Genomic DNA, 11,806 nt, shown 5'->3' with positions numbered 1-11,806 from the left:
GGAATTGTGGGGGCGAATTGCAAATAGAAGAAAGTTGAAGTTGAAAACCAATAGCTGATCCCCGTTCTCTTCACGTTGTGGGGTTTCTGCCTAGGTTGGGTTTCTTCTGAAATCTCTCTCTCTCTCTGAAGTCTGAATCTGTCTCTGCGTCTCTCGAATCTTCCTGAGGAGGAGAAGAGAAAGAGTCTTGTTCAATGGCGAATAGCAATCTCCCTCGACGAATTATCAAGGTCGGTTCTCTTCTAAAACCCTCCGATCTTTCACTCTCTCTCTCTCTCTCTCTCTCTCTCTATACACAAAGAATCATTTCTCATCTTTCTCTTTTGATTTTGTGACTCTTTCTGATTCAATAGGAAACGCAGAGGCTTCTCAGCGAACCAGGTATCTCCCTCTCCCTCACTTCATTGTGGTTTAAGCATGAATTAGGGGCTTAGGTCAAACAAAAACCAAAATTATGGTAATTAATCACTGCGCAGATTTAGGTTGATAAGCAACTATGGATAGTCTTGGGTTTAAGCCCTTTGTGAGTGAGTTAAGTTGTTCTGCAATCGATCAAATCATTCTAGCGCTTTAATTTTAACTAGATTTGGTGCTTTTTTATTAGGACAACTTCCAAGACTCTGTATTCGTTACCAAAATCTGGAGAGAAATTTGAGTTTATAAATTGCCGAAACAACCGAACTTTGTGTTCTTGTTTGCCGAAAGTGTGTTTATAGGGAGGGCATAGCTAACTTGCTTTGTGAAACACTAGGCAGGCATCCTAAATGTTTGAACCAACTGAGGTGTATTTTAGATGTCTGCACTTGATTGTGGAGTTGGATGACTACGGACTATCCCCTTTCAAGAGCATGGCACTACAGCACATTTTTTTAATTAATTAAAAAAAAATTGAACTTTAGGCTAACATAATGTGCATTGCATCAGCCTTATCATCACTACTGCACGATCAAATTCTATTATCATCTTTTTATTTAATACCACATCATAATAATTGATTGATATTGTTAATCAAGCCTTGTAGTTTTGGGGTTGTGATTCTTGGTACTGACGGTAGTTGTTGTTGATCCGATGACTTTTCATTTTACAGCTCCGGGAATTAGTGCTTCTCCTTCTGAAGAAAACATGCGGTATTTTAATGTAATGATTCTTGGTCCAGCTCAGTCTCCTTATGAAGGTGATTAGCCACACATTGTTTCTCTAATGCAGTTCTTTTGTCAAAGGATTTTCCTTTACTTTTCACCTTGTACTTCATATTAATTTACTATTAATAATAACTATAGGCCGCGGATTATGTGATGAAGAGAGATTTTGCCTTTCTTCACTCTGTTCAAAATTGTTATACAGGTTATATTTGTAAATTGTAACTAACAACTATAGACCAGCTGGAGATTATTTTTTGTATAGTCTTTGGCCAGTCTTTTTATATTCAGTAGGGCCAATATGCCACACTAATGCCACAACTGTTTGTGAGATCAAATTAATCAAAATTAAAAAAAAAAATCTGTTTTATCTTAACTGAATAGAAAGTTACCTGTCGTTCACTATGACACAAAGCATTTGGTTCAGTTTCTGAGATTAAATTTCATAATTTCTTGGTAGTTAAAACACTTGTATACCTGTTAGTGTATGAAGATTTAAGTATAACTAAATAGTATGTGGATAGGGATGATTTCAAGGTCGTTTGCTATCCAAACAGTCATTTAAGTAGAAAGCTACCTGTTATTGTGTTATTGATTTTCGCATATATTAGTATCTATATCTTAATTGTTTGTTAATTTCTACTCAGGTGGAGTTTTCAAGTTGGAGTTGTTTTTGCCTGAAGAATATCCAATGGCACCTCCCAAGGTAAATACGTATGACGTAACGTGATGTGTTATATTGATATTTCTGGTATCTTATACTAGGGATTTCATCTGGTTGACACTGAGAGTAGGCCAGTTTCCATCATTTTTTAGGCTGTAAAGTTTTTGTGACCAATATGCCTACTGTGTTGTGAGCAAGAATTATTCTTCGTGTCTGTCTGTTCTGTTCTTAAGGTGACTTTTCCTGGTAGATGGATTGATGCAAAATGTTAGTAATTTAATAATAAGAATAAGAAATTAGACTTAAATATCCAGTTGAGTAAAAAGCTTCCAGGATATGTGAAGAATTTGTTTAGTCTCACTGTAATCATGTGATTGATCTTGGATATTCCCAGATGAGAAATTGTTGCAATTTGTTATTCTGGATATCAAACTCATTACAAAAGTAATACCATCCTGTTTTGTTTACTTTTTTCTCCATATTCTGGTTAAGTGATTCAACTGGAACTGGTGTGACATATCAGCGAGTCTTGAGGTTATGATTGTCCAGTCTTCAGATTTTGAGTTGGTTCCTTAGAAGATGGTTCTTCTTAGTGCTCTACTATGTCCTCCCATCGTACGCAATGTAGTCTTTGGGTAATATCAAATGCTAATCTCTTCCTCTATTTGTTTTTTCTCCTATTAACAGGTCCGCTTCCTGACCAAAATATATCATCCTAACATTGATAAGGCAAGTTACTTTCTCCTTTTGTTCCCTTTTTGCTTTCTGTTGTTCAATAATGATGTTCCTCAGTGAGAATGGTTTTCTTTGGCAGCTTGGTAGGATATGCCTTGATATTCTGAAAGACAAATGGAGCCCAGCCCTCCAAATCCGAACAGTATTGCTGAGGTGACATTTTGCCTTCCTAGTACCGTAGATGTTTAAAGTAGTTTATCTTGATCTAAAGAAGTAGAAATCTGCGCACAATTTTGCTATCCTAATCTTAACTCTCCTGAATTGGGATGATAGAGACATTTTGTTTTGGTAATTCAGCCTTAAGTTGTTTACAAGGCATAATAAATTGAAGTAGGTTGTCATTTAATTGTCAGGTTAGTATGTCATGATAGTAAATGACTAACACGATATGTTATGTTTCACTATCAGCGTCCAAGCACTTCTGAGTGCTCCAAACCCTGATGACCCACTTTCCGAGAACATTGCAAAGCACTGGAAGTCAAATGAAACAGAAGCTGTTGACACAGGTAATTTTCGATTATACTGCACTGCTGAGAGGTTTAAAATATGATAGTAGCCATGTTAAGGTAAAAAGTTTGATTGGTGACAGCAGCAGATGCTTATTATAGATGCTGATAGGTAGCCTTTCTTGGATAAGGAAATTAAGCGCAAAGAATAACCTGTCACTTTGTTTTAGAGCTGTTGATTAGTAGTTCAAAATCTTTTCTGTTATAGGGGGTGCTTTTGTTACTTGTACTAACACTATTTCTATTGAATCATGCAGCCAAGGAGTGGACCCGCTTATACGCCAGTGGTGAATAACGCATTGAATCGGTGCTCAAAATTTTATTTTTCTATTGTATGTTAAACTAAATGCACCCCTTTCTTAGATTATATACACTAAAGAACAGGAATATTTTCTAGTCCTTCATGTTTGTTGATAATCACTTCCATTGCTCGATGTTGTTCATTTTCTAAATCATGGCTATCAAAGATTCAAAGTACATATTTGCTGTTGCCAATGTGGATTATGATCTTCACTTCTTGGTAGGTCCTAATTGGTTTCCAAGGGGATACAAAATTGTGATGAGGCATCTTGTTGGGAAAAAAAATCAACGCTTTTAATCCTTTTGGAAAATGACTTTCGTCAGCTTGTTCTAAGATCTTAGATGAATGATCTTTTGAGTGGATGTAGCCATGAGCTTTTGAAAGTAGTATTTATATTTTGAGGATTTCAGTGCTAGTTTTTTTATGAATCATTTGGAGTGACTAAGCATCATATTTTTGCATCCGGTTCTTGGCAGCACGGTCTAAGGATCTCTTATTCTGATGCTTTGTATGAATGGATGGCGATTACTGTATTTGACTATCTCAAAACCTCTACCGTCGAATGGTGAGATGGAATTCTTCCCAAGGCTGCGAATTTTTCTTTTGAGTTGCTACAATGTATTTGACTACAATTTTTTTCTTTTGTAAGTGGGATGAATGACACAAACAAGAGTCGCCAACAGCTCACTCGTATCATCTGTTACACCAACGGGTCTGAAAATTACTTTTTAAGTCCAAAGTCGAAAGGGACACTTACAGAGTTGCGAATTCTCTACTATACCATGAAGCTAGAAATATAGTCGCGCTGATCAAAGAGACCAGTCACCAAAGTTCCTACACCTTTTGTAGGGAACTGCTAGCCTACTAATTGGGTAGCGGCTTTGAAGTGATGGAGGTGAAGGTACCTCGTCACCTGACCAACGGCATCTTGTAGTGAGCCTTTCACAAAAGTCAACAAAGAGTGACACATGCCTTGTCACTCGGACATATTGACGAATTAATATTGGCAATTGCTCAAGCTCCCAAACAGTGCAACACCAAGATGTCCCGCACAGGTTGTCATGCTCCAATTTTGCACCTCAACAAATTAATCACGTTACAATGCCGCAAATTTTGGCAATGAGAAATATGTGTTTTCAAAACCATCAAAATTATTTTTAAAGAATGCTCTGATGCCACTTTCCATAACGCCCTAATTTACAGCTCAACAAATTAATCACATTACGGGTCGCAAACTTTTAAGAGCGCAAGCAAGATAGCTCAACTTACGTTCTAAAAACACACAAGCAGTTTGAAAACGAGAATGATAATTAACAAGGTTTAGATTTGGCGGAAAGTGTAAGATTTCAAAATGAGGTGAAAATTTATTCGTAATCAATCACAGGCAACTACTGAAGATATGACTAGAACACCCAAAATTTATTTAAAGTTCAACAATAATCTTGAAGTGAACTAGTGAAGTAAAATCAATAAGTTCCTTTAAATATATAAAAAGAAGAGACAAATCAAAATAAACAGTTGAGAAGTAAACTCAAGCCTAACATACTCGGGTGTAATAAGTCTAAACATTCGTAGCACACTAGAAACATATTGCTAGCAGACTTCCCGTAGACTTGAGGATATAAGTTACAACCAACTGAACCAAGAGAATCTATTTCAGATTTGGTAACGTTTTTGTATTTGGGATTTGGCTCCTTCCATTCCCCCGCCCAAAATTTTCTACTTTTGTGTCATTTGCCAATTTGACCCGGGATCTCTCTTACACTCTTGTCATTTGCAATCTCAAAATTTTAGAATCTCCCTCCCTCTCTATTTTCCCTTACTTTGCGCCACATGACCAAAATTCTGAAGTTAAATAACGAAGAGCACGCAGGAGCAAATCAGCAAAACAATCAAAGTCATATTCCCAGTCCCTCCCTCCCACGGTCCCACCTCTAAACTCAAATTCACTCAGTCTGAATTCTAAAACAAAAGAATATTTCAAAAATCCCTCCGAACTTGAATTAGAAATTTGGATTGCACAAACATTACAAATAGCAGCTCACTCCAAAGCAAAGCCTTATTTTTCATAGCATCTTTCTCATTCTCTCAAACTCAAACACACTGGCAGCAATGGAGGTCACTGCTTTCAGTGACCAAGTCCACAACAACAAAGAGAACATCCCTCCATTTTCCTCTCCAAATGCAAAGCTGAGCAAGAACCCCGTTCCTGAAAGTGGGTCTTCTACCCAGAAATGTAAGAAAATTATAAGGCTGAAGAGGAAGCCTCTTGCTGACATCACCAATCTCTACCAATCAAGGCTGCCTCTGCCTCTTCCAGGCGGAACTCTTGGACCTTCTTCCTCTGTTTTAGTCCCTGCAGCTTTATATTCAAGGAAAAGGAAAGCAAGTTCCCATGAGAATGAGAATGAGAATGAGACCATCTCCAACTCCAGGTCGCTAAGGATGGGTTTCAGATAATTCTGATTTGTTTCGATCCATGTTGAATTCTTATTTCTATTAGGGGTTGATTACTCATCAATCAGAATAACAGTTGAATCTCTATGTCAGCTATCAACTTTAAAAATAAATAAAAAATGAATACAGATTTATGTACAATTATTTTCCTATTAGTTTTATTATGACGTTATCATAATCTTCCAATCAAAACCATTTTCATTTCTGAAACATCTGAGGATTTGGATATGAATATGAAGATGTGAGTTGTTTGCTACCTTCTTTTGTTAGCACATATGGTCAACACTTAAACTGCTATGTTCAAAAGTCTTTACTAAGGTAGAAGAACAGAATGATTGAACGAGCTAAATATCTCAACATTAAAGCTGATGAACACCCCACTGGCCAATTAACAATACATTGGCGAGTTTCTTCGAGTGAATTGTGATTTGGTATGGTAGTTCTGCTTTCCTTAGGCTTAAAATCTCAACATTAAAGCGAGTGAAGGTCCAATAACAATGTATTATTGTGTGACTTACCTTCGTTGCAATGTATTTAACCTCGGGTTTCGCTACGGTTGTGTGTAGATTTCCAGTCTAGGCTGATTTTAGATTCAGATTCGGGATTCAGGCCGGTTTCGAATCTCAATATGTGATCTAGGTCAATTGGTGCCTTGGTGGTGTTTGGCTAGGACGTTAGATTTTGCGAGACAATCAATTAGATTCTTTTAAGATCTGCTAGTCGTATTTTGGACTCATGGCTTAAATTATGGTTGTTTACACAAATTATATGTGGACCAAGTGACCAACAATAAACATTGCAATGCAATTTTAGTTTCTAGAGGAATTTTTGTATTTTTCAAAATTTGTATCTAGCTTTGTTTGTTTATTGTGCTAGCCTAGAATTGGTGATGTAATAACCCGAAATTTAGTATCACTGTAGAACACTCTAAGATTCTTTAAACTTACAAGTAACCCAAATATTTTTTTAAACATTTCCTTTAAATACTATATTAGCCACTCACATTACTAGACCAGTCACTCAACTTACTATATTAGTCACGCACCTTACTGGACCAGCCACTTAACTTACTATATTAGTCACTCACCTTAATATATTAGTCACTTACTTATTTTAGTGATTAATTCTAGCCTATATAAACATATGATCTGATAATATTTCCTACAAGCTTGAAGATCAAATTCAAAATGATCAAAAACTCCCTCTAGAAAACACAAATCCTTCATCCTTTTTCTCTTAAGAAGTTTTCTTTTGCGAAAGAAGTCCAAAGGTTGATCACAAGACCTTCTGAGTTCCTTAAGTAAGTACATGAATACATTTCTATATTCTTTTGTCTTTAAGATTTATCAAAATGCATAACCGATGATAAAATGGAAAATGATCTGCTTTGCTGCAAACCTGTATTTTCGTATATAATAAAGTTTTTTTGTCAAAAATAATTACAGCGTTAAATTTCTCATCAAAATTTCTTCAATTTAGGCTTTTGAATCACTAAAAAAGGTTAAGAAATGAAGAAGTTATGGCTAATCAAAGTTTTCAACTTTTAAACTCGCTGGAAATCTCACACAGCTATCATAACTTCAAAAATTCATTTCTCTCTCATTTCTTAACCATTTTCTACAAATTTTATATCAATTTGAAGTTTAGGACCTCTACTTTTAATCCAGAAAGTCTGAGAAGTATTATTAAAATATACAGCACGTAAAGACTTAGACATCAAAGGTTAATATCAAGACTATCAGTTTCTGCGCTGTTATGGTTCTTCACCATTTTTGGACTATGTCACTTTGAACTGGATTACATGACTTATTTCATTGGATTCCTTGTGAAAAGTCCTTTGAAATGGTGTACTCATTTGTTTAATTAGTACTTGTGATGGACAACATAACATATTTTGAATGTTTGATGACTCTAATTGGAGAAACATGAACATGGTCGATGAACCTCAATGGATTTAAACATAAGGACTGAAATACTAACTATAAAATAATTTTCTTAAATTATGTTTAGTTACTCATTGAATGCTTGTGCTTTATTATTACATATTTTACTTGATTTCAGTTATGTATAAGCTTATTTTAATTATGTTGTTTGCTAGTGAATTTACTTATTGGTGTTATACAATTATGTTACATATGTTTTCATATGAGATTATTCCTAAGTATATGTCTCTATAAGCATGTGTACATATACAAATATTACGATCTATAATTCATAAAGATTGTATTTTGTGAATTTGATTATGTCTGAGAAGTACAGTTGTGAAGCCGAGTGATTAGTACTACCCCGCGCTTAAGTGAATTGCTGATATAAGTGTTTTGTGAAGTTAAGCCAGGGCCCTAGTCCCTACAGATAGTGCACTATTATACTCATAGGAAGAATGTGTCGACCTTGAGTATTGGTAGTGTCCTCAGTATACTGCGGCTAATCCGTGCTTTGAGTAGAGTGGACTCTAGCATGTGACTTTGTGATTTATTACCAGTCTCATAAACATTCACGTGGATGAATATATTTGGCTATATATGTGTGTATCGCGTGTATACATATACATACTTACGAATTGGTATGAACATATAAATGGTTCTTGGTACATTTGAATTGGTTGTCCAAATTTGATTTCTTATAAGACATTTTAATATAAGAATGTAAGCTGTACTTACTGGGTCTGTGTTACTCATGATACTATACCTTGTTTTCAGGTAATGAGTAGATGCTTGGGGAAAACGGGGTGGATCCACTAAATAAATGAATGTTTTATTTTCTACTACTTTCTCAAAAGAAATAATGTAGGATTAAATTCTGATTACTATCTTATACTTTCAAAGGTTCATCAGTTCAGTCCCTGCAGTTTTAATTTAATCAGAAAAGTCCTTGCACTCTCCAATTTCATCAAATCGATCCAATCAATCACTATTCCGTTAATTTTCGCTATTAAAATGCTGACGTGGGACCTTCTCATAGGAAAAATTCCCAAACTACCCATCGCTAGGCAGCCCGCCAACGTGTTAGTGTTGTGAATGTAGATGGGTAGTTTGAAAATTTTTCCCGAAAATTGACGGAGTGGTGACGGATTGGATCGATTTGATGAAATTGGAGAGTGCAATGACTTTTCTGATTAAATTAGAAGTGCAGGGACTGAACTAATGAACCCTTAAAAGTATAGGGTAATAAGCAGAATTTAGTCCAATAATGTAATATATTTTGCTCAGCTCCGGTATTGTTAAAAAAAAAAATTCAATTCCTAATAAGAGTAGTTTTCAGACTTAGCTATAAATTCTTTTATTTTATTCTTTGAGAAAGTTTTATTTGTAATAACTCACATCACAAATTCAGGTACCATATTTCAATATAATATTGGTCTCAAGTTTAGGGTGTGACAGGTGAATACTTAGACAATAATTCATGTTTATCGTGTTATACAGAGAATGTCACTATGTATAATTTCACTCATTATCAACAAAACTAACGTTTATATATAAAATATAAAATGTACAATATAATGATAACACATATAATCGAAAATGTATTGGGTAATGTTAAATCTTTTAAAGTTTCTGTACCAAAACAAAAACAAAAAACAAACAAATTTGAAATTTGCTTGATTTAGATTTTAGACGGGTGATCATTTGACTAGAAGTTAATAACGCCGCCAATTTGAAAATTCACATTTGTTTTTGGGATTTGGCTCCTTCCACTTCCCCGCCCGAGTCTCTCTAGTTTTTTATTTTTGGCCAAATTTTGGTCAAAACCCGGGAAAGTGCAAATCAATATTTTATTTAAAACCTCCCTCCCTCTTGTCCTTTCCCCCCCCCCCCCCCCCCCCCCCCCCTATTCCATTAGTCTGCTAATGGCACATGAAATTTATAAAACTATTCCCTCCTCCTTTGAAACTAAAATTCGAACCCGACACTTTTACCTGAAAATACAGAAAACAATGAAAAATTTCAAACATCCCTCCAAAATCCAATCATCGAATTGCAGACATTACAAATAGCTCGCCCCCCCTCCTTCCTTCCTTCCCTACCCAACTCCTCCATCTCCAAAAGCATCTCTCCCAAATCTCAAACACTAACCATTGCTAATGGAGGCCATTGCTTGCTGTGACCAGGTCCACAGCAACAAAGAGAACATCCCCCCATTGTTCTCTGCTTTTACAAAGTCGACGAACCCATTTTCTCAAACTGGGTCGTTGTCGTCGTCGTCTGGGTCTTGGAAGAAATGTAAGAAACCAAGGTCGAGGAGGAAGCCTCTCGCTGACATTACCAACCTCTATCTCTGGCGATACCAATTCAACACCACAGCACTCCAACCAAGTCCAAGAGTAACTATTACTCCCTCCTCTGCCTCAAATACTAGAAAAAGGAAAGCAATTCAGGAGCCCAATAGTAATACTACCACCATTCAAGTCACCAGTTCATCCAAATCCAAGTCCCTAAGGATGGGTTTCAGATAATTTACTTGCAATTGCTTTACATTATTGTTGTTTCTTTTGAATTGGCATGGGGCTAATATACTGGTTCTTGGTGTGACTTTTGGGTTGATTACTCATCACTCATCACTCATCATTCATCAATCATCATAAATATTACTAGTCAATTTCAATGTTATGTGTACTTAGTTTGTTGGTCTTGTAAGAACACCATAGTGATTAAAATTCTTACAACTAAGTAAAATACCAAATCAATTTTGTAATGAAAATCCAGTGCCCAAAACTAAAAGAACCCAGTTACACCTGCGGAAGTACCGAAATACCCTCTTCACGCACTACTCGTGAGAAAGCAGAATTTTCATCGGTCCGAAGCTAATAGACGGAAATACCCCTAGGCTTAGGCGAGATTTACCAGATCGGCCACTTTAGCAGTCCGCTTCCTCTTCCTCGCCGATCTCTTCTTGGTCGGTCCGGGAGCAGAAACGATCACGCTGTGGGCTGCGGTGGACGGCGAGTAGTGTTGGAACCGGACGGCGCCGTTTGGGGGAGGAGGGGACTGGTCCTCCCACGAACTGAGGGTTTGGATGGAGGTGATGCAACAGTCTTGCCAGTTGAGATCGCTGAGGTCGGCGAAGACGTCATCCATCTTCGTCGTCACAAACGGCGAGATGTAGTCCCTAAGCGTGGAGCGGCACGGGTTCAGCAGCTGCAGTGAGTTCACGGCGTCGCTCAGAAGCTTCTACACAGTCCAAAAATGGCGAAAAACGTATATCGTAGTTAAATTTCCAGTAGATCGATTTCGACGAAATTAGAGAAAATAAAGTTGATGAGGGATGAATTCAACCTTGTGAACTTTGTGGATCTTCTTGTAGCCGTGCATGCTGATGATCTGATCGGGAAAACGAAACTCCGGGAATCAAAATGAAATTCGATTATGATGAAAATGGAATTGAGGAGCTCGATAGAGGAAGAAGAGGAAGGACCTGATTGAGATGGCTGACGGTGAGGTGGAGGTGGGAGCCAGACTGGAGGAGAAGGAGGTAATCATCCAGAGACATCTTCGCATTCGCGTTATTCTTAGCTTTCCTCGCCATCTCCATCAGCATCTGCTAACTTCTCCTTTGCGTTTTCCTCTTACCTACCTACTGTATATAATTGCCCAACGGTGTGTGCAGATGGATGCCACGTGTCGTCTCACGCTTGGAATTGCGTATGAAATTTTCTATTGGAACCTCTAAATTTACTCACTTGATCTCTTTGCACCTCCTATTAAATTTTCACATACTAAATTTACTCACTAAACTTCCTCAAATAACCTCAATCATATAATTTGCAAAAGAATTTCATCTTTAAAATAAAAAACTTAGCTATTTCAATGATATAATTAGTCTATAAATCTTAATTAAATGTTCATTCCTTAATCAGACAACATAAGTATCTTATTCAATAAAAAAATCAAACATAAGGTGTTGGGTTTCAAAAATTAATTTCTAACTAACGAGAAAATGTTTTAGCATGAACTATTTTTTTTTTTTTTAACTATTTCTGTTTTAACTGTGCAAAAAAAAAAGTAAT

At 36.5% G+C, this 11,806-nt stretch overlaps 2 protein-coding genes across 2 annotated transcripts; one reads left to right on the top strand and one right to left on the bottom strand.

Annotated features, from left to right (window-relative positions):
- The first annotated feature begins 64 nt into the window (after nucleotides 1-64).
- LOC112183314 (ubiquitin-conjugating enzyme E2 36) lies at nucleotides 65-3,539 on the top strand. Its single transcript, XM_024321655.2, has 8 exons — nucleotides 65-230; nucleotides 354-381; nucleotides 1,088-1,174; nucleotides 1,787-1,845; nucleotides 2,491-2,532; nucleotides 2,618-2,691; nucleotides 2,947-3,044; nucleotides 3,302-3,539. The coding sequence occupies exons 1-8, from the start codon at nucleotides 195-197 to the stop codon at nucleotides 3,337-3,339; spliced, it is 462 nt and encodes a 153-aa protein (XP_024177423.1). The 5' UTR covers nucleotides 65-194; the 3' UTR covers nucleotides 3,340-3,539.
- A 6,855-nt stretch (nucleotides 3,540-10,394) lies between these two features.
- Nucleotides 10,395-11,371, bottom strand: LOC112190921. Its single transcript, XM_024330437.2, has 3 exons — nucleotides 11,215-11,371; nucleotides 11,076-11,120; nucleotides 10,395-10,970 (listed from the first exon to the last, which is right to left on the bottom strand). The coding sequence occupies exons 1-3, from the start codon at nucleotides 11,335-11,337 to the stop codon at nucleotides 10,629-10,631; spliced, it is 510 nt and encodes a 169-aa protein (XP_024186205.1). The 5' UTR covers nucleotides 11,338-11,371; the 3' UTR covers nucleotides 10,395-10,628.
- Nucleotides 11,372-11,806: the final 435 nt, after the last annotated feature.

This window comes from Rosa chinensis, chromosome 2, assembly GCF_002994745.2.
Source record: "Rosa chinensis cultivar Old Blush chromosome 2, RchiOBHm-V2, whole genome shotgun sequence".
NCBI lineage: Eukaryota > Viridiplantae > Streptophyta > Magnoliopsida > Rosales > Rosaceae > Rosa > Rosa chinensis.
The sequence above is the reverse complement of the archived record's forward strand: the minus strand, read 5'-3'. Positions and strand labels throughout refer to the sequence as shown.